This window comes from Oratosquilla oratoria, chromosome 43 (genome assembly GCF_046742065.1).
Source record: "Oratosquilla oratoria isolate Oo_2021 chromosome 43, ASM4674206v1, whole genome shotgun sequence".
Lineage (NCBI taxonomy): Eukaryota > Metazoa > Arthropoda > Malacostraca > Stomatopoda > Squillidae > Oratosquilla > Oratosquilla oratoria.
The window spans coordinates 18,672,720-18,699,284 of NC_134819.1; the positions used below are offsets into that span (position 1 = coordinate 18,672,720).

The following is a 26,565-nucleotide window of genomic DNA, read 5'->3' on the forward strand; positions in this document are numbered from 1 at the left end:
TAACCTCCCATGTAATTGAAATAGGTAAGCTTGAAATAGGTAAGCTTGGCACAATCACCCATTTATATAATTTTCTCTTTGCATTCTTATTTCACATGAGGCTTCTATTTCCACCAAGACATTTACTAGTTTCCCTCACTCTTCATTTTACCTTCACTACCACTCCTTTATTTTCTGCTACATATAACCCTAATACAGTCGTACCTCGGTACTCGACCATAATCCGTTCTGAGGTGGTGGTCGAGCACCGATATGTTCGAACACCGAAACCAATTTTCCCATGAGAAATAATGGAAAGTATTTTAATCCGTTCTTACCATTAAGGGCTAGAGCAACACGAAAAAGTTTAAATCTGGGAAGAAATACTCGAACAAACTGCGTACGTCTTACTCCGCTGGCGGTCTGAGTCGAACTGACGCTTACCCGCTGTTCGAGCTAGTCGAGTACCGAAAATCTGTTCGAGGTCCGATGCATTTTCTACTCGAATTTTTTGGTCGAGCACCGATTTGGTCGAGTATAGAGGCGGTCGAGTACCGAGGTACGACTGTAATTAAAACTAAAATAACTTTTTCCTTTAAAACTTACCTTCAACTTTTTGCCACACTCACCTCTTGTCAATCTCACTGACTTACTACTGCCCAAATCCATAAAACCCAAAAAATATTCTTACCTTTTACTAACAAATTTCTCACACATCTGCCTAATCATAAAATTGATCCATGCACTCTACATTTTCTAATTCCACACTGTTCTTCACCAATTGCTTCCTCTGTTCCTCTCCCAAGCCTCTCAATTTACACCTCATTGATGAAAGAGTACTGGGATGGTTTGGACACATAGAAAGAATGAATGAAGACAGATTAGTAAAAGAGGCATGGAAAGCAGAAATGGAAGGAGTGAACATGAGGTGGCAACCATGGACAAGATGGATGGATAGGGTAAAAGGGTCATTGGAAAAAGAAGGGAATGTCTGTTGAGGAAGGAAGGGAGAAGACAGAAGATAGGGGTGAGTGGAGAATGGTTGTGTATGATGCTGTGATGTATGGAAGGGTGTGGGTGAAGGATGCAGAGGGAGTGAGTATGTGTGAATGATATTTTAATAGAGCCTGAAGGAATTTCTCCTAGTCTTCTCTTTTTTTGCTTGAGGGGATGGAAAGGGAGGGGTTGTCAATTAAATTAAATGGCCTTGCTGTGGATGTGCTGTGTCTTGCTACATTGATTCTGACCCAGGGCAGCAGTTGAGATACAAGGCTGACCTGTCATCCAGGAGGAGCCAAGAAAGGAAGGAGGTAGGGGTGGTGAATGGGGGTGAAGTATGTGGGGATGAAATGAGTGGGAGTGGATTTATGCATCTGACTTTGGCTACCTCACATGTAAGGGGGAAAAAGCCATTGGTATACGTATGTATGTATCTTCCCTCTCGCAAAGTGCTCATATCCTCCCTTTTACACTAATCTGTACCATAATCATGCACATTTAATGAACAAATTTTTAGGGTTCTGGTTGGAGTTCTCCTTCCAGAGCCTCTTATGCCTTATCTTTTTGGAAGTTGAACATACGAGTACAGAAAGCAGGATCATCCAACTAACCCCTTTTATGACACACATGGGAAAAATGATGGCAGAATTCTTTTCAACCCCTCCCAAAGGGGATAGGATGAGGTAGTCAAAGAAGTGTTAAAGGACAGTTAAATGGGAACAGCATTACAAGGGAAAGTTGTAATACAAAAGTATTATAATACCTCTGTGAATAGAGATTTTTCGCAAAGAAAAGAAAAAGGAAAAAAATAAAAAAATAAATGGGAAAGGTCTGATGTGAGCTAATCAAATCTTCAGTATTTGAATCTAAGTCGGCCTCTTTCTGCTTCAGACATAGATGCACCGCCATATGACATGACGACACGCCTGAAGGAGGTGAACCGTGCACTGGCCGAAGATGCGACGCCAGTTGAGTGCGACCGCGTCATCACTATTAGGTTCCGCGACGTTATTGCAGATTATCAGTCGCCTCGGGAAATCACATGTCCATCTGGTATGTATCATCATCTTTTTCAATCCATTGTACAAGCAGGTTGGGATATGTGTATCTATGTTTCTGTAACTGTAGGTCTATCTGTGCATATTTGTTTGTAAATTCTCACACACACACACACACTACTGTAATACATATTTACATCCTACTCAACTTAGGGGACTATTTCTCCAAACTTGACCAAATCCTGTCTAACACTTCTAAATTCAAGAATATTCCTAGTGACCCCATTGGCAAACTTAAGGTTAAAGTTAACAAACTTATCACACCTAACAACAGTCATGGACCATCTGCCTATCCCTCTCATCACAGGTGAATTCTCTCCTAGATATATTTATAGTAATGTCAAAACATGCCAACCTGACTCCCCTTTCTGCCCGATCATCTAATAAACCACCAACACCACACATGGATTTGCCAAACAGCTCAACAAGTATCAATGCCCTATACACACAAAAGAAACATACATACATACATATACCAAGGCTTTTTCCCCTTTACAAGGGAGGTAGCCAAAAAGGGAAAGGCATAAAATCATTTCCACCCATTCCATCCCTGAATACACTCCACACCCCTCCACCCTCCCTCTTATCTGAGCACCTCCTGGATGACGAAAGAAACAATCTCTGAAATCTATTTATAATTTTTTTTATATTCTATGCAGTAAGCAACCCCATGGAATAATGGCTTCCCTCAATACTGAATCATTACTCTCTCATATCCCAATTCTTCCTACTATTGAAATAATTCTCAACAATGTGTACTGTCACCCTGCACTACTTCCACCTAAGATTCTGGAGAATATTATAAAGAATCTCTTTCTTGCCTGCATGACCAAAGCACCTTTTAGAAGCCCAACGGGTCTGCTATACCTGCAAATGGAAGGTGTCACCATGGGTTCACCCTTAGGGTATACTTTTGCCAACTTCTGTGTGGGCAACTTAGAGAATACACTGTTGCAAAACCCTGCCTTAAGACCCCTCACTTATTGTAGATATGTCAATATTTTTATTGAAGTTAGGAGTGTCTCATCCAAGGGACTTAAAAGCTAGCCATGGAAACAGGCTTTATTACATTCCACCTAGGAACTCAATAGACACAAGATCCCTTTCCTTGATGTCCTCATCCACTCTCAAGACAACAGATACAAGACCAGTTTACAGGAAAAAGACCAACACAAGTCTGAATGCCACAAGTGAGTGCCCTCAGTGTTACAAACTTAGTGTCATTTGGGCATACTTTCAATGCACATGCATGAACTGCTCCTCTTGGGAATCTCTACCTTGAAATATCACGAGTCAAATCGATACTTACCAACAATGGCTTTTCTAACTCCATCATTGATAAGGAGAGACTCTTTATGACCAGCACCATAACACAACACAGACAAAACAATACAAAAATCAAATGACACTAGCATACAAAAACGGATGAACTTGTTTTTAAATAAATTGTTGTATGTAATATTACAAGCACTATTCCACATGACAAATTGGCCCTTATCATATTTTACAAAAATACAAAAGTCTCTGTCTCCTTAAACAAACTAATGTGGTTTACCAGAACACTTACCACAAAGAAGGTCGCAAACTTCTCCCCAATGCCTCGTACATTGGGTGTTACCTCTACCTCTGTGAGCAGGAGACTCAATGCACATCTGTGAAAGAAGCATATGCAAACATAAGACACAAGCCCACAATAAAACTCCCACCATGCAAGGTTTTGTTAACAACACATAAATACTTAAACTGTGTAACAATCACATAAACTACACATTTTGAAAAGAGTCTACATCTCACAATACAATTATTGATATACAGGTTGGCACAACATTTTACAGGTACACAACTAAGCTGAGTGGCAACAGCGACCTTTCAGGATCACATTTCCAACTACTACCATAACCAAAAATCCAGCTACTACCAGCTAATACAAAGCCCCGACTGCTCCCCAGGAACAGACGTTCAGATTCAACCTATCTCTCCTAGTGTCCTGATGTTGAACAAGATTCATATTTAAATCTGTTCTATATGTTCATTAAATCTGTATTTCTTACCTGATGACAGCTGTATTAGTCAATAGAAAGCTTGGATCTTTTTATTTTTGTAATGTTCTATCGAATAACATCATGGAATTTTGTGCATGGTAAAGTCATGTTGGTGCATTTTGTGCATGGTAAAGTCATGCCTGATAGTATGTGTGTGTATATATATATATATATAAATATATATGTGTGTGTGAAATATGAGACAATTTGAACTGATAAAATGGGTCTTATGTCACTTGTTAAGATCTTTAATTTGAATATATATATATATATATATATAGATATATGCATATATATATATCAGATAATCTCTTTTGGCAGTAGCGCACGGGATTCGAACCCGATGCGCTTGGAAGTAAACTCCCAAACCGCACACACGCCTTAGACCGCTCGACCACTAAACAGCATAATATCTGATTGATGTCGCTGTCCACTAGCGAATTTCTCAAATATATATATATATGCACACATATATATATATATATATATATATATATATATATATATATAGGGAAGTTTATTATTATTTACTATTTACCTGTTTGTTTATCATTTAACTATACCTATTTATTATTCATTTTGTTCTTATTCATATTATTATCATTATTATTTTATTTGATCTATTTTTTTATCATTTATATTTTTTTTCACATCCAACCTAGTTATGGTCCAAAAGGTCTCCTGTTGGCATGCTCTGCCTTTGTAATCCTTTGTAATATCTTACAATTCAATGCTAACTTTGCCCTTTCACATCACCAGATTCAGATGATGGGTATGGGGATTCATCAGACCTCCTCTTCGATGTGGAGGATGATGACATCCTTACCTCTACACTTGACGAGTCTCCTTTCCTCAAGGCTGATATCCTTCTTCTGAAGGACGGTCTAAATTTCCCCACGGGCGGGGAGAACGAGGGAGAAGATCTTTTGGAAGAACCCCATCAGTTTAACCAATGCAACCAGGAACCCATGAGAAAGAATATCCCAAAGCTGCAGCTCCAGGGCACAGAAGAGGCGAGGTGGGCAGATGGTAGTGTCCTCCACAATGAGTAAGTGACACACAAGCTTTGCAAGGGGTGAAGAGGTGTCATAAGACAGTAGCAGGCCAGTAATCGTGTAATGATGACTGACAGAATAAACTTGTCAAAGGATTAATGACAAGCAGGAATTTTTTTTTTAAGGATCTTATTATGACTAGTGACAGAAAACTTTATACTCATATTACTTAAGGGAATTTCTAGTCCAAATCCCTTGAAAGGGTGGTTGTGCTGTTGATCATGAAATGGGATTGGAAATACTACTAAACAGATAGGTGTAGTTGTGGAGAATGTGCCTATCTGCTTTTATTTTTTGTATGTTCACATGCATGTTAGCATGTGGGCATGCATCTTTCTCTCTAAATCTGTATTTGCCTCTTACAGGAAGGGGAACTATGCTTGTGGTGTCCCATCTCTATATCTCACTATTTTTAATTTGCTCTTAAGTTTGTGTATTGTTTTTGCACACACTATTGTTTCATCTAGCATATTCCATATGTCCACCACTCTGTAGGGAATGCTGTTATTTTTCAGGTGTCTTCTATAACTGTCTTTTTGAGCTTCCATGTCCTCTTGTGTTTCTCTTGTCCCAATTTAGTAAATCTTCTCTATCAAAGACTTCTATACCTCTCATAATTCTGTAGATGGTCAATAAGTCACCTCTTTCTCTTCTTTGTTCCAGAGTTGGAAATTCTAATTTTGACAATCTGTCTTTACATGGCAGTTTTGATAGAGTTGGGGCCACCTTCGTAGTTGCTCTATGGATTTTCTCAATTTTCCTTGCATTTTTTTTTTAGTATTGGGTGACCATAGTGTTGCTACATACTCCAATTTTGGCCTTATCAGTGTGACTAGTATTTTCTTTACCTTTTCTTCATCCAAGTAAAAGCCATTTATTTATATTGATCTTTGCAGGTTATAGGTTTTGCCAACAATTTTGTTTATCCGTTTGTCAGGGGACAAATCCTTTGAGATGATTATTCCCATGTCTTTTTCAGATCCCATCTTCTTTACTTCCTTTGCATCAATTTTATATTGTCCTGATATTCTTTTTTAAACTTTTTCCAAATTCCATTATGCTACATTTCTTAATGTTGAAGTCCATTTCCCACTTCTGACTCCATTCCCTAACCCTATTCAGATCTCACTGTAGTGAGTCACAGTCTGTTTTGGTACTGACTTTCTTTAACAGTTTTGCGTCATCTGCAAAGAAGTTCATGTAATGTTCCACACCCTTGTCCATGTCATTCACATAAATAGCAAACATTATTGGAGCCAATATTGATCCTTGTGGAACTTCACTAATCACCTCTTCCTAAGTAGAACTCTTCTCTTTGAGCACAACCCTCATTTTTCTTCCATGCAAAAAGTCCTCCATCCCTTTTAATAGTAGTTTACTTTGTATCTCTCCTATGGATTCCAGTTTTCTTAATAGGTTTTTGTGTAGGACTTTATCAAAACCTTTTTGTAGATCTAGGAAAGCACAAACAGCCCATCTATCCCTTTCCTATACTGTATTATATCTAGTAGCCTTGAGGAGTAAAAACAGATCAAATTTGTGGTACATGATCTTCCCTGTCTAAAACCAAATTGTCTCAGATGTAGTATATTGTTCTCCTCCAGATGTTTAATCCATCTACTTTTTATATTTTTTTTTCACAAATTTTGGCTATTGTGCATGCAAGGAAAATTAGTCTGTAATTTGTTGAGTCTTCCTTATTTCCTCCTTTATAAATTGGTACTATATCAGCATTTTTTCAGTCTTTTGGTATTTTTCCTTCTTTGAGTGAGCAACTTATTGTTATATATTTTGTCTATTAGTTGTTTTTTACATTCTTTAAATATCCAGTTTGCTATTCCATCCAGGCTGTGCTATTTCAGGACCTCAAAGTTCATTATTTGGTTTATTATTTCTTTCCATGTCACTATTATTTCCCTCATGGGGGGATTTCACTTCTCTTGGTTCATCCCCATGTTGTACATTTTCTCTAGTAAAAACTGACTTGAAGTGCTTGCTCGCTCATGGCTTCAGCCATTTCTGTATCTCCTCTGTATCCCATATTTCCTTGGCCTGTTTGCTTCACTCTTTCCAGTTTGCTTTTTAGTTTAACCATTTACATATCTATAGAATAGTTTTGGCTGATCCTTACATTTTTCTATTATGTCTTTTTCATCATTTTTTTTTCTTCCCTGCATATTTTTACATATTCATTCCTTTGATTAATATATATTTGCCACTTTCTATTTTTTTTGTCCTTTCTCCATCTTTTCCAAACTTTATCTCTTCTATCTTTTGTTTTGCTGCACCTTCTGTTAAACCAGCACTTAATATACACCTTTTCCTGTTTTTGCTTTGTGTGTGTGTATTTACCTAGTTGTATTCTATGGGAAGGGAAGCTATGCTTGTGGTAACCCGTCTTTGTATCTTGCAACATTTAGTTTGTTCTTAAATTCTTGTATGGTCTTTGCACATGCTATTGTTTCATCCAGTTTGTTCCAGACATCCACCACTCTTGTGGAAAACTATTTTTTTTTCAGATCTTCTATAACTGTCCTTTTTGAGTTTCTTTTCATGTTCCCTTGTTTTTCTTCTAACCCACTTTAATAAGTCTTCTCTGTCAAGGACTTCCATGCCTTTTATCATTCTGTAAATGCCCAATAGATCACCTCTTTCTCTTCTTTGTTCCAGGGTTGGTAGTTCCAGTTTAGACAATCTTTGCTTGTATATCAAATCTGAGTGTTGGGGCCATCTTTGTCATTGCTCTTTGGATTCTATTTTTCTTATATTCTTTTTTGTACTGGGTGTCCAAAGTGTGTGTGTGTTTACCTAGTTGTATTTACCTAATTGTAGTATACAGGAAAGGCACAAGGAGCAACGTTCATCTCTTACTCTCCAATATATTATACCTCACCTCAAAATCATGTATGTATGTATGTATACAGGAGAAATCACATCGTCTCATGATTGTATGTGGAAAACCACAAAGGAAAATAATAAACTATGGACTGAGTACTTTCATCTATTCAGCCATCTTCAGGGTAGATTAACAGAAGAAACTAGAGTATATATACAAAGGCAGGGAGGTGAGAAGAAGGAACTAGGGAACTACTGATATAGTTAAAGAGAATAAGGCTGGTAGATAGGAAGAAACAAAAGAGAATATATGTATTATGCAATTTGTAGCAAATTATTTACATATGCAGATTGTATATATGTATGTGTATCACTGGGTCATTTAAGTGCTAATTTTTTTTTTTCTCTTATTTTATACCCTAGTCTTGAAAATGAGCTCAGGAGGGGGAGCCAAGCCAAGCCCAAGAGTTGCCTTTCCTTTAAGCATTCCAGCCCTCCAGAAGATAAGGAAATGCTTCGTGTCAACTCACCTGGTCCTACCGACTTGTCTTTCATGAAAACAACCCCTCAAGAAGTCAATCTTGATGTTTCGTCTTTGGAAAGTGTTCAAGAAGACTTTGGTTCTTTGTCGCCATTAAGTGATAAGATTTTGTCTCCACAAATACCTTGTAATAAACTCTCACGGTCTCCGTTGTCATCACCTGGAGATAAACCCATGTCCTCCTCATTATCATCGATGACATCATCTTTATTACCATCATCAGTATCACTGCCATCGTCATCTTCATCAGTAGCAGCTGCTTCACCGTCATCAATGCCATCAGCATGTCTGTCTTCATCATCATCTTTGCACACCGTAGAATCCACATTACATCTGCATGACAGCACAAAAAGTCCATCATCGTTGAGTGGTGATACATTAACATCACAACTACAAGAGCCAAAACCAACATTAACAAGATCACCACTTCATAAAGACAAAGAAACTACAGAGAAAGGGGAAAAAGAAGAAATGGTCACACAAGAAGAGATAGAAGAGAGTGATGATAAGAAATCAGAAAATGAAGAAAAGGAATTGACAGATGAGGAAGAGGAAAGGAAAAGCAATGATTACAGTGCTTCCAGCAAAATCCAAGATGTGGTAGATCTAACGGATGAGAGCAGAACTGATGATCTTGCCGGAAATGTAAGAGAAACCCCAATGTCAACCAAAGAAGGGACTGAACATAGCAAATATTACTATGATAACTTACTCACAAATGAAGTAATTATAGATGGTTATCAGGAGGAAACGGATCATGACGATGAAGATGTTGTTATTGTGGAGAAAACGTCAAGATCTCAGAAAACCTTGTCCACCAGTTCCGATTCACCACAGGTAGTTGAAATGAGTTTCTCTGCATTTCAACATTCTAACAATAACAAAGATAAGGAAAGAGAGGACAAGCACTCAGGCGTGCATTGTGTCGACCTTAAACAAAAGGAAGATTGTACCAAACGGAACAGTGTTCTACAGAAAATTCCTTCATCCACAAAACTCGAACATGGATCTGAGAATACTTCCTTACAGTCCACAACAACCAGATCACCAACAAAAAAGGAGACCATTTCTTCAGTGCCAAAGTCCCCAATTGCACCAGCATCACCTGTAATAAAGCAAGCTTTATTCAACTCTGACCGCCTCACTTCCAAATTGAAGACAGACTCATCACGTTTAAAGGCCAAATCAAACCTTAAAAGTTCATCGACATCAAACATCTCCACTATAACTAATACGTCACGTCAAAAGGACACGGTTTCGAGCAGTGGGAGAAAGAAGGTTCCCATGAGCACTCCCATTCAACCCACCCTTCACAACATGAATGCTGTTGCCACCTCAAAGAAGAGTAAATCTAGTGGGAAAAACTTCATGCCTAAAACGGGTGGGAGATTACTTAGTCGTTACACAAGCCCAACGCGACCTCCGCCTGGCAGGTCGTCAGCTACGGATAACAGTGAATCGAGCAGGACAAACAGTAGTGCTGTCAGTAACACCAGTTTTAGAAGATCGAGTCCTGGCAGTCCTTACGGGTCAAGCAGAAGTAAACAGCACTTGCATTCACAACCCAGAACGGTCCGAAAGGCGGCAAGTGTATCAGATTTGCACAGGTGAGAAAAACATATTTCACTGTTTTAAAAAGTAGTACATTTAAAGTTTCATTTGATTTCTTTAATATACAGAATGATAACACCTGATGTAGTAAATTTGACTATTGATATTCAGTATCATATAAGTGATTGTTTGGCATGTGTTTGGCCATTTTATCAGAATGTTTGTTACAGTTAACTAGTTTTTTGGTCAACAGGAATTCTCAATTGAAACTTCAAACTGCAACTGTAACTTCACAAAAGCCAATAATACTTTTGACATACTTCAGTGACAGGCCCAATAGTGAGCCCATGATTGTAATATCTAAATTAGTCAAGAATTACTCCAACAACCTCCATCCATGTTTCAAATCCTGCATTAAGATTAAATAATTAGTTCTCTAATCTCCACTTCCTTCCTATGCATTGCAATACAACACGCTACTAGGAGAAGTCTTCAGTACATGTTCATTGGACCAATGGATTAATTATTTTTGTCACCACAAGAGAATCATCCAACTTTTCAGGCAGAGCAGGGGCACACTGCAATTGTTCACTCTCCCCTAAGAGAGTTTTTTCTATTCACCACTTAGATAAACATTCCAGATTTCAAACATGTAGGAGTTCACTTGAGAGAGAGAGAGAGAGAGAGAGAGAGAGAGAGAGAGAGAGAGAGAGAGAGAGAGAGAGAGGGAGATGATACCTTATATTTCTACCGTACTGTAAAAAAGTACCTTCTAGATCCCCAAAACCTGTTTCTCTTATACAGTATCATGAACTTTTGATTCTTTAAATATCATATTATACCAAACTTTTTTTAATAGTTCAGAAAGCCAAATCATCACCTATTCTAAAGTCTGTTTGATATTTGATATTAATCAGAGGGTTTATGTTTTTTTATCAAGTGTTCATGACTACTCAAACATAAAGAAAATATATATTGTCATCTTTTACTTATTTTACACAGGAAGAGCCATACTGAGCTTAGCACTGATCAAGATGTGTCCATTCATGACAATTTACATAAATCGCTTAAAACATAAAAATATATATACATTATAGTTTTCTATCTATTTTGGACATGAACAGCTATGCTGGGCTGAGCAATGGAGTCAGCGATACTGGACTGAACCATTGAAAGCTCTATTATTATGAACTATAGCTCCAGATTTGGAATATTTACAGTTTGTGACATGTTTACAAAGAATATCAACAGTACCAGTTCATGATGATTTCAATGAGTTCTGATAATTATAGGAATACATTATCAGAAAGTTATTATTAGTTAGGGACCAAAAGGTTTCTTGTTGGCATGCTCTTCCTTTGTAATCCTTTGAAAGAGTTAGGGTAACCAATCAAATCAAACTGTTTGGTGGGATGAATAATGCAGTCATGTATCAAAGGATATAACTGGAGAAGGACAATAACATAGGTCTACATTGCACTGATCTCTTTTGTCTTTAGATACGGTTGTTGTGATTTACAGAAGTTGGACACATTTTTACTTTCTGCTCATCATTTAGGGAAAGACCAAAATAACACTGATGACAACAATGGCTTTCAGATCATGTGGCAATGAGGGTGGAGAGGACCGGAGGAGGGATAACGAATCGGTTTTTGAGGCCTGGCTCCAGCAGAAAAACAGACAACAGAAACAGAGGTAGTGTTTGTACTATTATCTACGACCTTGACTGATTTGTACTGACATAGACAGAAATGTGTGAGAAACTGTTTGATTCCATATACTAGTGGTTTATTTGTTCTTGTGGTTTTCATTCTTTTTAGAGCTTAATTTTTGTTCTATAATACATGGCAATTTGAGATAAATCGTAATAGTTGACTAGTTCATCCCTTTTCTGCAGTATAATTTTCTTCTTTTCTTTCTCCTCTCCTGTCTCTAAGTCATCCTTCTTCTTCTTTTTTCTTTAACATCATCATTGTTGTCATCATAGTCCTCCTCCTCATGATTACCATCACCATCATCCTCATAGGGTTATGCTAACTGCTGCCTCACCATACCCCTTGAGGTCAACACCCACCAGGTACTGTACTTGAAATTGAAAGTATATTCATATAGTACCTTCAAAACTTTCCTCCAGTAACTTCATTCTTCATATTACTATCACAAGTCTAACTTATGCTGAAGACCTTGCCAAATGTGACCCCCAAGCAAACTGATATCAGGATCATCCCTCTTAACTCTGGCTGACACCACAGCATGGGAGTGGTTAGCTTCCTGTGATTACATGATTTCTCAGAAATGTATCTTTTAAAGGAACTCTTGGGACAAAGATTAATACAAGTTCATCATAAAAATATATAATAATAAATAAACCAGTGAAAAGATCCCAATCTCCATACAGATATTGACTTTTACCTGACCTAAAGTCCAAACTCACCTATACACAGGATACCTGAAATATGATATAAGGAAATAGCAAATACTGTACTACTCACACTGGTCACAATCCTTTTCTAATTATCAGTGCTTTGGGCATACTATGTAGAGGTGTTACCATTCAATTGGCAGTGTGCACTGTTCAGCCCCATCACAGTTTCCCATGCCCATACCCTGCCAAATTTGCACCTTGACACTGCACATTATACTTCTTTGAATACAAGTAATGTGATGTAGTAGCAGATAAGTTAAATTCAAACTTATAACCCACTTTCAGAGAAAAAATAAGCACAGAAGTGAAGTAATCCTTATATTTCGACCACTACCTGTGGTCCTCTTCAGAGGATAAGTACAGAGGAAGGAGGATGGTTAGAGCACAAAGAATATATACAGATGTGAGATGATACAAAAAAAAAAAAAAAGAGGCAAGAAGAGACTCAAGTGACATACGCCTGGTGGTGTGGGGAGATTGATTGACCGCTAGTAAGGTCAGGTCCTACTGCCAATAAGGTTATACAATCTAGAGGTCATTGTCCTTTTGAGGTGTTTAAGTTAATGTTTAATTAAGGATGATTCTATTATTTTCTTCTAAAATTGCAGTGCAGTTTGTAAATAATGGCTGCATTGTCCCACTCCCACTGCATTGTCCCACTCCACCTACTTTCGTTCCTTACCCATTGCCTTTTCTTTGAGTAGTAGACCCAATAACATTCTCTTGGCTAACACCTCAGAACAGGTGCCTTTAGTAGTACTCCAGTGATACTACACTGAAATACCTCTTCCAAGCCGAAAGCTCCCTTTAGCTTTAGAGACCATGGCAACCCCATGACATACACACCTTCTGATGCGATACGTCGACATTCCCATAATGAATTTGCCTCCATATACGCCCACACCCTGATCCTAAAATATTTCTCGGTAATATTGTCTATACGAAGAGAAGCGCTGATAAAGTGTCGGCGATAAGAATAGTCACCATAATAATGTTCAATACTTTTTTTCCATCTTCCTCCTACTTATATCTTTTAACTTTAATTTTCTTTATTAATTTTTCATATATTTATTCATTTTATGTATATACTTTTTTTAAGTTATTCTCCTATAGATCCTTCCCTAATTCATCTTTCCAGTTTCTATGTAGTTAGTCCATCGTCCGGTTCCTCTCCTCCCCAAGGGCATAATTTGAATTCCACTTCTTTAGCTCACGCCCTCGGTACATCAACCGACTTTTTTTTTCATAATAATACAAATCTCATCGCCTCTAATCGCTTCTGTTCAACCTCATCTTTTAGATCCCGGCGTAAACCTTCGACAGAAGAAGGCTCTTCGGCAACTGAGCGCCGGCGATTGGCTGACGAAGCCTTTCAAGCTTGGGTCGTCAAGAAGCGACAGCAACTCCGCCTCGAGAAACGTCTGAACAGCGAACGACGTCGTCTGGAGGAACAGGGACGCTACTCCCGCACGCAAGCAGAGTGTGACACGGCGTATAAAGAGTAAGTAGTCCTGCTATGGTGTCCAGACAACATGTATAAGGTTTAGTATATAAGGAGATAGTTGGTCTAAGCGTTTTGTACTGCGGCGTGAAGCAATTTTTTTTATACAGAGTAAGTTATTTTACAAAGGATTACAAAGGCAAAGCATGCCGACAGGAGACCTATTGATCCATATCTAGGTCGGATGCCAAAAAAAAAAAAAAAAAAAAAAATCATAATAATAAATTAAAACTATAACAATGTAAATAACAATTAAAATACATAAATAAATGCATTGGTATAGTTGAATAACAAACAAACAGGTAAATAGTAAATGATAACAAATTGACATATAACTAATAATAAATGAAAATCAGACAGACAAATTATAACAAAACAAAAACAAATAATATAACATAAATTATAATAATTACAGCATCTTACTTAGGTATTTATCTAAATGATTCTTAAAGCTTCGAACTGAACTACATTGCACTACCTGTGCAGGAAGTTTATTCCATTCATTAACTACACGGTTAGCAAAGTTGTTCCTACCTACTTCCAAATTGAATCTATTTCCGGACAGTTTGAGACCATTGTTTCTTGTCTGATTCTCATTCAATGTGAAAATTTGGTCACTTTTGATGTTGTCAATTCCCTTTAAAATCTTAAAGACCTGTATCAAGTCACCTCTGAGTCTACGCTTTTTTAGGGAAAACAGATTCATGTGCTTAAGTCGATTTTCGTATGATTTATTTTTTATATTTGGAATCAGTTTTGTGGCTCGCCGTTGTACTTTTTCCAGTCTGTCAATGTCTTTAATGAGATTCGGTGACCATACGGAAACAGCATATTCCAAATGTGGACGAACTAACGATTTATATAGCTTGTTAATGAGTGATGGACTTTTGAAATCAAAAGATCGCGCAATCAATCCCAGAATCTTATTTGCTTTCTCAGAGGCTGAAATACACTGCTTGGATGATTTGAGGTCGTTACTGATAATTACGCCGAGATCTTTTTCACTATCCACTTTTGTTAACGAATTTCCAAATAACTTGTAATCGTACTTGCTGTTATTTTTACCTATGTGCATTACCTTGCATTTACTTGTGTTAAATTTCATTAGCCACTTTTCAGACCATTGCTGTAATTGATCTAAATCTTCTTGAATATCTAATTGGTTTGAGTGATCATTTGCCACTCCGCACAGTTTTGTATCATCAGCAAATTTGGAAACAGTAGATTTTAGTCCATGGTCTATATCATTTATATATACTATGAATAGAAGTGGCCCAAGAACGGAACCCTGAGGAACTCCACTTGCAACACTTTTCCATCCAGAAGTTTTTCCATTTAAAACAACTCTCTGTTTTCGACCTTTCAACCAATTACTAGTCCAACCTAATAGGCTACCACTTATTCCATGCAAAGCTAATTTAGTAAGAAGTCTTTCGTGTGGGACGGTATCAAAAGCTTTTGCAAAGTCTAGATATATTAAATCTATATTGTTTCTTTTGTCAAAATTCGAGACAACTGTGTTGTAGAATTCGAGTAAGTTAGTCACGCAAGAACGTTTCCGTCTGAAACCATGTTGGCTATCATTTATCAAACGGTTACTTTCTAAATGATATTCGATAGCATCTCTGATGATAGTTTCCATTATTTTTCCTACGATCGAAGTCAAACTAATAGGCCTATAGTTATTTGGTTTCTTTTTGTCACCTTTTTTGAATATGGGAGTAACGTTAGCTAGCTTCCATTCTCTTGGGACATCTCCGGATATGATGGATTTCTTGAAAATAATTTCTAATGGAACAACAATCTCATTTTTCATTTCCTTTAAGACTCTTGGATGCCAACCGTCAGGCCCTGGTGTTTTATTAACTTTGAGTTTGTCTATACACCTTTTAATTGTTTCTTTTGTTATATTTACCGTAGTGAGTAAGTTTACCCCAGACTTTTCACAGGTTTCAGTTTGGAATTCACTTTGAGGTGTTTCGTTTACGAATACCGTGCTAAAATAATTGTTTAAGAGATTACACATTCCTTCATTTGAATATTCAAGTTGACCGTCAGCAGATAATAGTGGCCCAATGTGATTCCTAACAACCTTTTTATCTCTAATGTAACTATAGAATTCTTTGGGATTCTCTTTGGATTTCTCAGCGATGTTCATTTCGTATTGTCGTTTTCTTTTTCTTATTGTCTTTTTTAAATCTCTCTGTATTGATACATAACTTTCATAGTCATTAGATGCACCCGAGCACTTATATTTCTTATAAGCCTGTCTCTTTTTAGCAATACTTTTTTCAGTTTCTTTGTCGAGCCACTTTGGGCGAGCCTGATTTGGGGGACGTCTGTCCTTAAAAGGAATGTAAGTTTGAATCATCTTAGTGAGCGTATTTTGAAATATTTCCCACATCTGATCTACAGGCCTTTCGTTTAATTTTGCCTCCCAATCTGTAAGCTGAAGCTCCTGACGTAGTTCTATGAACTGAGCTTTACTGAAATCGGGTATTTTAGAAGCACAAGTATCTATTCTAAAATTGTTTAGGAGTTTGAATCTGACTATGTTGTGATCGCTATTTGTAACAGATTCACCGACTTCTACATCAGTTACCATGCTTTCGCGGCTAGTGATCAATAAATCGAGTAAGTTTCCATATCTTGTGGGCTCTTTTACATGCTGAATTAAGTAATTGTCACCAAGAAAATCAATCAAGCGACTACCTATATGGCCATGTTCAAGGGTCATCCAATCAATGTCAGTAAAATTGAAATCACCCATTATCAATAAATCCCGGTTGCAGAAACTAGACAGTTCTTGAAATAACAGTTTGTCGTCTGCTAATGATAATGTCTTTGGCCTATATATTACACCTATATTCATTTTTTGTCCATTTGTTTGGGTTAACTCAACCCACAAACTGTCATATGCATCCTGTTTCACTTTCTCTAAAACACAAGCATGAACATTGTTTTTAACGTACAATAGAACACCCCCACCTTTCTTGTGGTTTCTATCCTGATGAAAGTGTTTAAATCCCGCAATATTAAATTCAGCTTCGAACTCTGTACCATTTAACCATGTCTCAGTTATTCCTATCATATCGAGATTTTCGCTTTTGACATACGCCTGTATTTCTTGAAATTTGTTCCTAATACTACGAGCATTAAAGTACATAGTTTTAAGAAACTCCTGATTATTTCTTTTTGACACATTTTGAGTTTCAATATCATGTCTTATATTATCATTTTGTTTTTTATTTATGCCTTGCTCTATATTATTATTATTTGGTCCTTCATTGACATTCAATGCCTCATTAACATTTCTCCTATCAAAATTAACATTTCCCCCATCACGGACATCTGGTCGATTACGGTCATCCGATCTATTTTGTACATTTTGTCCCCCTACGTCACCGTGATTCACGCCGGCCTCCCGTCGTTCAGTGACATTATGTCCGGCATCCCTTTCTAAAATTATATTTTGTCCTCCAGTGACATTATATCCTACCGTGATATTTTTTCCTCCACTATAATTACATCCCATCGTGATCTTTTGTCTTCCACTGTCATTACATCCTATCTTGATATTTTGGCCTTCATTGACATTCTGTCCGGTATCTCTTCCTAAAATTATATTTTGTTCTTCACTGACATTATATCCTACCGTGATATTTTCTCCTCCATTATCATTACATCCTATCGTGATATTTTGTCCACCACTATCATTATTTCCCATCGTGATCTTTTGTCCTCCACTGTCATTACATCCCATTGTGACATTTTGTCCTAAGACATTGCATCCTAATGTGTCATTTCGTCCTCTAGCGATATTACATCCTATCATGATATTTTGGCCTTCATTGACATTCTGTCCGGTATCCCTTCCTAAAATTACATTTTGGCCTCCAATGACATTATATCCTACCGTGATATTTTCTCCTCCATTATCATTACATCCTATCGTGATATTTTGTTCTCCTTTATCATTACTTCCCATCGTGATCTTTTGTCCTCCACTGTCATTATATCCCATTGCGACATTTTGTCCTATGACATTATATCCTAATGTGACATTTCGTCCTCTAGCGACATTATATCCTAAAATTATATTTTGTCCTATACTGGTACATTGTTCTACATTAATGCTATACTCTACACTGTTTTCCCAAGTACATTCTATTTCCCCTTCCCTTTGGCCTTCTACCCTAAAAAAGGAGCTGGTTCATTACAAACTCCCACAATGAGGTTTGTAAGAACATCTTTGCCTCTGCGGGTAAGGTGGATCCCATCAGAAGCGTAAAGGTCATGGCGCCTAGAAAAGAGATACCAAGGATCAAGAAAGTGGTATCCCAATTGTGTGCACAACTGCGATATCCTATCATTGATCCCTATGGCTCTACTGTTCCAACACGAACCTGCGTAGATCCTCGGGAGGATCCCACAGACTACGTGACGGCTCCCACGTTCCTTCATCTCCTGAAGGAGGACCTTGTAATTCCGAACAAGCTCCTCTGATCTCACCCTACCTACATCGTTACTACCCGTATGTACAATCGTAACCGTGTTCTTCCGTCCTTGCTCCCTGATGGACCGGGTACAATCAACGATCCCACGGCCCGGTTGACATACAAGCTTGCAACGTCGCTTAGTCTTTCGCTGCAGGATGTCGTCATAGCCTCGAACCATGGAGTCCCCCACCACCAAGAACTCCTGGTTTTCAGCCACTTCATCCTCCAGTAGAGCAAAACGATTGACTAGAGCCAGCGGTTGCTCCACAGGGCACACGTCTACCGAACGCGGGCTCGACAAACGGGACCCCACGGAGCGCCACTCGCTCATGGCAGTGACAGTAGGTGAAGAAGTGGAACGCTCTTTGGGTTGTGGGGAGGGTTCACTCTTCTCACGGAGAGCACTCCTGAGAAGCCGAATTTCCTCCTCACACATCCTGAGACGGACCTCTAGGTTCACGCAACCTTCACAAGCCATTTCGCTCCCCCTTTAGCAATAAAAACGGCAAAGAGAAAATACAAATCAACAACAACAACAAATCAAAGCGGTCTCTAATAAACTAAATACGCGAAGCTTACTCTGCTTACCTTATACTATTTCTCCTACCTTTGGAATACGGTAACAGAAAACTGTTTTGAAATTAAATAGAACCCTGCACTTTATCTTATATCTGTAACTGTATAGCGCTATACGTATACAATTACAAAAACACAACACAATCACTTAACACTATTCGGAGATATAAAATTCACAGGTATTCACTAGCTGGTGTCTGTGCAGAAAAACGAGGTCTCTAGCTCTCACACGAGCGAAAAGCCTACGACAGATTTGCGAAGTCCATTAGGTTAATCTAGCTGTCGACCTGCTTTACGAGTCGCTGCATTCATCCAAAACATAGGAGAGCCGCTAAGAAATTGAACGTGTGTGTCTTATGTGTTGGTGTTATATGCTAGTGTTAATTGTTAGGTGTTAGATTGTTGGAGAGCATATGTGCATGTGATGGGTGTGTCTTGTTGGGAGTGATTGGTAGGAGGTGGGTAAAGATGCTTGCAGTGTGGTGTAATCACCACGATGTAAACACCACGCAAAGGAACACCTTGCCGACGGACGTAAAACTCGGATGCGGAAAAAATAGATAATTTAATAAGACAGCGAGATATTGATAAATAAACAGACAAGTGATAACAGATAATAATTCACAAACGAAATAGAATAAATAGCTGGCATTACAGCATATTGCTTAGGGGTTTGTATAAAGGCCGAAGTTATTACCACCGTGACGGTACGAACAGCGAGCAGCGCGTTAATGGCCTCACCGACTCACCGTCAAGGTACGAACAGTTCGAGGAATCATGATCGATGATACCGCAACTATGCGAATAGTAAAACTTGCGGGGCTATTCGTACCGCGACGTTCTACCGTCACGGTGACCATTAGTAAATTTGCGGAGCTTTTTGTACCGCGACGGTACCTATCCTAGCTAAATATTATAATACGTTCATGATACAAGCAACGTACAAAATGCCAATCAGAAGATCATGCCATGCGTCATACATGCAGCATGTCTGGCATGCACAGTGATGCACTCCTCTCGACCGACCACGAGACACGAGTGTATGTCTCATATGGTAATCAAATTGCAAACAGTTATATAAAATCAGAAAAAAAACGTGCCCACTGGCCTATTAACATGTCAAATATCAACTAACCAAACGCTAAGCGCAGATAATAATAAAAAAATAGAAGAAAAGCAATTAATCACGCCGTCCCATACCTGAAAGAGCACAGCGGACTCCACGCTCGACAATGCCGAGACAAATTATGGCGAGGTGGGTGACCAGTTCATGCGTAACAGGACAATGCAGGAAAGAAGCTCTCCCATTGGCTACTTACAACGGTGCGGATACATACATACATACATATACCAAGGCTTTTTCCCCCTTCCAAGGGAGGTAGCCAAAAAGGGAAAGGCATAAAAACACTCCCACCCATTTCATCCCTAAATACACTCCACCCCCCTCCCACCCTTCCTCTCATCAGAGCACCTCCTGGATGACGGGTCATCCCTGCACCCTGCCCACCGCCCTGGGTCAGAAGCAGTGTCGCAAGACACAGCACATCCACAGCAAGGCCGCTTCATCCAATCGGCGACCCCCCCTCTCCGTCCCCCTTTGCATATAAGGTGAGGACGGGGAGAAATCCCTTCGGGCTGCGTCAAAATGTACTCACACATACTACCCCACCCCATTCCTCCTCATGCAGTCACAACATCATCCATATACAACCATTCTCCACTCACCTCTGTCCTCCGTCCTCTCCCTTCCTTCCTCAACAGACATTCCCCTCTTCAGATAGAATGGAAAATAAGAAACTGCGCACCGCGACGACACGCAAAGCCAGTGCGTTATCTACGTTCATAGATTCATATGCTTTAGACGATTTTCCTATGTTTTATTTCTGATGTTTGGAATCAGTTTTATGACTCGTCGTTGTACTTTTTCCAATCTATCAATGGGAATTTCCGGGAGACGAGTAACTGCCACGGGGACGCTTTCGGCGATGAAGGTCGGGTTGGGAGGAAACATCTTCATTCTCAATGCAGGAGATGCGCTTTGGGTAGGAGGGTTTTTTCAAAGATGAAATGAGTGGGGAGGTCTTGATCCCACATTGCACGCACTACATACACACTCCTACGCTTGTCACTGTCTCAAGGTGAACTTTAACTTGTGACCGAAGCCGATATATACAATTCCCGACGGGAGTCTCATCATACAGAATTAGATCAGTCACGCAGAAGTCAAGCAGGGAAGGGAGGTGTGCATGTTAGGTCGTGCACAGACTTCCGGCGATCACTTTCTTAGATATGTAGCACAACACTGGGTGCATTTATTAATTCCATCAACTCTTGCAACCTAGAAACTGTCGTTAGGTGATAAATGTAACCCACTAAATTTATCTATGTATGGAAGTTGCCAATTGTATGCCATGGCCATTTTTAGACATGGTCGTTCAATGTGTGCGGTGACAATACATTAGGTAAAAATATTACTGAAACCTTGACCAACAAAATTATACCTTAAAATTTGATTCGTGTTTCTAGGATTTATGGGTTTCGAAGTAGGCTATGTTTGAAATAATATAAAATGGTGGCCACTTTTTTTTTTCCAAGATGTCCGTGTCATGGAAGATGCAAATTTTTGCTCTTTGAGAATTCCTCAACTCCAAAAATCCATACATTGGAAATCTAACCATGCATTTTACATATTTTCTGAAATATAGGCATTATAGTCGTACACCGCATGGGGGCCATTTTGGAAAATTGTCTTTTAAAAACTACTCATCACTACATGGATTTCTTAGGACTTATACGGACAGAAACCCCTGTGGTCAAAAACCCACTCACAAAAGCCTCTGCACAAATTTGCAATGTACACAAAAGCCATTTTAAATAATAATAATAATGATAACCACAGAGAGAAATTCCCATGGAAGGGCTTTCGTCTCGAAACCCAGAGTATCGAACGTCATAACAACAAATTTGAATGAACGAATTTCGTGCTTTTTATACACACATAAATAACACCTCAAAACTAGCAAAAGGGTTGATCGAAATGATAAGTTTGATATCAAGACCTTTGCTGCGGAGGGGGATCTCCCTCACCGAATCAAATCACCTAGTGGCAGCTTGGGAGAATGATCTAAGTTATAAGAACCAAAGTTGTACTTGCATGAGCACAACAAAGGCCATTATATGAAAAAAAAAAGAAGAGAGAAGAACCCCCTACTCTTTATACTGTCGTCTATGACAGGTCTAAAATCCTAATTTTGCCCCAGCATGCAGCACCTTTATGTCTTTTTCTCTCCTGCAGGTGGTGTCGACGGAAACGCGAAGAGGTACGAAGTCGTGCCTCCTCCGGCCGCAGTTTACCGAGGTCTCAGTCGCTAGAGCGTCCCTGGGTCCAGGAAAAGACACGCCAGCTCTATTCGGCCTACCTTACTGGACCTTGAGTTTTTTGCGCCTCTGCCATCAACTCCCAGACAATGCAGTTTTCTTCGATAAATCCCCATGAAGACGTTCCTTGAAGCTTGGGGATAAAATAGTTTTGCACTAAAAGAGCAGGCACTACTGTTGACAAAGAAATTTATCTTTATCTATCATACTATACATACATACACACACACATAAATACATACATACATATATATATATATATTATATACACACACATACAGTATATACACAATAAACACGTGATCTACAATATATGAAAAAAAATTGGGAAAATGAAAAGATTGGTGACCAAATATTGGGTCACCAATCTTTTCATTTTTCCAATGGGTTTTTGCATATATGCATGTGTGTGTATGTGTGTATTAGTTATATTATATGAAGTATATTAGGAAATGAGTTTAGAGAGCAAAATTTATGATGATATTTCAATACGACTGAGCTGCTTTATTTCACATCATATATCGTGGAAACAATGTTGAGGAAATCACTCATACACATGAAACAAGGTCATTTATATTAATAACTGTACATTTTCACAAGCATCATCATACAGAGTATCATGACGTCACATCTAATAAATAAGCACAAAATCATCACGTGGTTTGTTTAACCAAGAAAATGTTCACTTTGGTAGTTTCTGAGATTAAATTTCATGTACGTGTCAATCCTCTGTCGATTTTTTCGTGCAACATTAATATATGTCTAAATCATCTATCGCTGAGTGAAAAAAATTGCAGTGAAATAAATTATAAAAATATTTGTTTAAACTTTAAAATAAATCCCTATTCATAACTGAACGTAAATCACTGAACTGCAATACCATTAGAAGTAAAGAATGTCGGACAACAACAAACTATTTAGGCCACTTATTTTGCAAACTATAAGAAATACCCTGAAGGTCAGGCCTGTGTGGAGGGAGGGTGTGGGGGGGGGGTGCCCAAGCACCTGTGCTTCGAAAGTGCCCTTCACAAAAATGTATAAAAATGAATGAAAAATTATTTCTCACAGGCTTTTTCCATTTTCTTACCATTCAGAAATTATAATGTGGAAAATTGTGTTGCATCCTACCAGATAGTTGCCAAATACGAATAATACAAAAGAGTGAAGTGCCCAATTTCCAGCCCAAAGCACCTGCCCCTTGCAATGTCTGTGCACGTTACTGCTGAAGGTGTCAATGAATAGAAACAAAATGCCTTAAAAATAATTTCTCTCTTTAATGTAGTACATGCGAATGTGACACGTCATAATCCTGAAAAAGAACAAAGTTAAACGAAATAGAATACAGTTGAACATATATAAACACACACATACACATATGCGTGCACATGCACACACGAATTTAGGAGCAAACTAGACACTGTGAGATACGAAGACAGGACACCACGAGCATAGCTCCCCTTCCCATAAGATACTTGGTAAATACACATATAAACACACCACTTCAGATCAGTATTCACAATAGAAAACTCGCCTAACAGTGTAGATAGAGAGAGAGAATTATCCCCAGCAATGAAAGAAATAAACGTAACACAAAAAGAAATCAGTGACCAAATTAAAACCCTTGATGTCAGAAAATCACATGGCCCAGATGGTATTGCAAACTGGATACTGAAAGAATGTATGGAGGAATTAACTGACAAAATATATGATATAATTAAATTCTCACTTAAAGAAGGAAAAGTGCCATTGGACTGGAAGAAGGCAAACATTGTATCAATTTATAAGGGAGGTGATAATTAATGGGAAGATCCATCTAAATACAGACCGGTCTCACTAACAAGCACAATAGCAAAAATTTGTGAAAGAGTTGTCAAAAACAGATGGGTTAAATACCTGGAAGAAAAATCTATACTGAACCCAAATCAATTTGGATTCAGACAAGGGAGATCATGTACAACAAATTTTATCTGCTTTTACTCAAGATTAATACACATAATACAAGAAAGAGATGGACGGGCGGACTGTGTTTTCTGGACCTGCAAAAGGCATTCGATAAGGTACCACATAGGAAACTAATAAAGAAGATAAAGTCAAAAGGTGGCATCAGAGGAAAACTATTGGAATGGATGAAAGACTTCTTGATTGGGAGGAAAATGAGAGAGTATGCAGCATCACTTTGGACATCCAGTACCAAAAAGAATATTAAGAAACTAGAAAGATTACAAAGAGCGACAACCAAACTAGCACCGACTCTCGCTGAACTAACATATGAGCAAAGACTGTCCAAATTGAATCTACCAACTCTGGAACAAAGAAGAGAAAGAGGATATTTGCAGACTACAGAATAATGAAAGGAATGGAAGTTTTAGACAGGAACGGCTTGTTAGTGTGGGACAACGGTAAAACAAGAGCACACGGGAAAAAACTGAAAAAGATACATACATACATACATACATATACCAAGGCTTTTTCCCCCTTACAAGGGGGGTAGCCAAAAAGAAAAGAAAAAAGATAGTTATAGAAAAAACTTGAAAAGGAACAGTTTCCCACACAGAGCGATAAATACATGGAACAAATTAGACAACAAAACAGTATGTGCAAACACTATACAAGATTTTAAGATAAAACTTGATGCAGAGAGATACAAAGACGGGTCACCATGAGCATAGCTCCCCTCCCGTATATTACAACTAGGTAAATACACTTACATGTGCACACACGACTTATGGCGCAGTGGTTAGAGTTCCCGGCCATCACTATGGCGGTCCGGGTTCGAATCCCGCCCAGGGCTTAAATACCTTCAGTAACATAGGTCGATGATGGGCAACATTCCGTCACACAAGGCAGGGTCAGAAGGAAGAGTGGGGAAGCGGAATCAGGAGGGTGAAGATTCTTAACTAAACTACTCACAGCTAGACGTGAGATTATGCCCAGAGACCATTGTCCTTTGGAAATGTTAAGGTTCAGGCATTCTTCAATTAAGGTGGATTCAATCATTTTCCTCCTGAAACCGCAATTAGACTTAACACTAATTTGTAGATATCAGCAGTAATTACCGATGTGAAGAGCATGTGAGATTTAGTTCTGTGGTGACTTCAGTCTCCGTTTACTGTAATAATGAGGGACTGGAAGAACACCAACACTTTGATGGCACTTCGCCAGACCACATTATTCAACTGACTGACGGAGTGACTGCACCCGAGGTGGGTTGGTCTTAGCAATCATAATGAGTAGAATTTATGCTAGTTCACACCTGGAGATGTTGTTCTACCGATGGATGTTTCCCGGAGTGAAAGGTTAGGAAACTCAATATGGTGGAATAATAAAACAATAGTCAAAATTCCTATATATTTTGAAAAGATTTGGTACAGATGTGCTCAGACAAATATGAAGAATACAAAATAGTTTTATATCAAAGCCCAGCACCCAAAATGTATCTATATTAGTGTGCGCTTCTAGGGCGGTGTTGAATGGTCAGGCAAAAGACGAACCAGCTCGAGTTTCTAAAGGGGGTTTCACAAAAGCAGCAAAAAACGGGTATCTCAGGAGCAAGTGGCTAATAGGGTCTTAGAAAATAGGTACAAATGTCTTAAGATATAGCTACAAGGAATCTTGGAGCTCCTAGGTGGGTGAATAGGGAAAACACTTTTAGTGAATTTTGGCAATGTGTCAAATATAGGCTGTTGTGGCTAACTTGGTGGAGATTTATATTTGAAAGAAAATTAGATAAAGGCACAGAGATGAGACAAAGTGGACACATTGGCCCGATATAGCTAGATAATAGCCAGATTTACATTTAACAAGATTCCAGAGATTTACAAACTATCCAGGAGCATAAAAAGAAAACCTGCTAAATTGGACCAAACATTTTGTGGGTAAAAATACACAGGCAGAATTTAGCAAAATGACCCCTTCTACAAAAACGGACGGTCGCCATGGGAAAATATGAAAACTTGCAAGGAGGTGAGTAGTTGCAAAGTTTCTTTTTCTATCTCTAAAATACCGGATACCATGGAATAGACAGATCTAGAAGAAAGGAAAACGGCAAATTTAACATTGGAAAAATACTTTTCCTTCCTTACACTCGACTTGATAGCCGTCCACCTTCTGGTATTGAGCGTTTAAT

At 38.5% G+C, this 26,565-nt stretch overlaps 1 protein-coding gene across 2 annotated transcripts in view; it reads left to right on the top strand.

Moving 5' to 3' along the window:
* The window catches only part of LOC143021952 (uncharacterized), a 57,773-nt gene extending 34,681 nt beyond the window's left edge, over window positions 1-23,092 (top strand). For both annotated transcript variants that reach the window (XM_076179872.1, XM_076179873.1), the window contains 6 exons: window positions 1,870-2,031; window positions 4,838-5,126; window positions 8,392-10,116; window positions 11,660-11,755; window positions 13,786-13,986; window positions 22,357-23,092. In XM_076179872.1, coding sequence (XP_076035987.1) covers window positions 1,870-2,031; window positions 4,838-5,126; window positions 8,392-10,116; window positions 11,660-11,755; window positions 13,786-13,986; window positions 22,357-22,495 — 2,612 coding nt within the window. In that variant the 3' untranslated portion in view covers window positions 22,496-23,092. The remainder of the gene's footprint in view (window positions 1-1,869; window positions 2,032-4,837; window positions 5,127-8,391; window positions 10,117-11,659; window positions 11,756-13,785; window positions 13,987-22,356) is intronic.
* The last annotated feature ends 3,473 nt before the right edge of the window (window positions 23,093-26,565 follow it).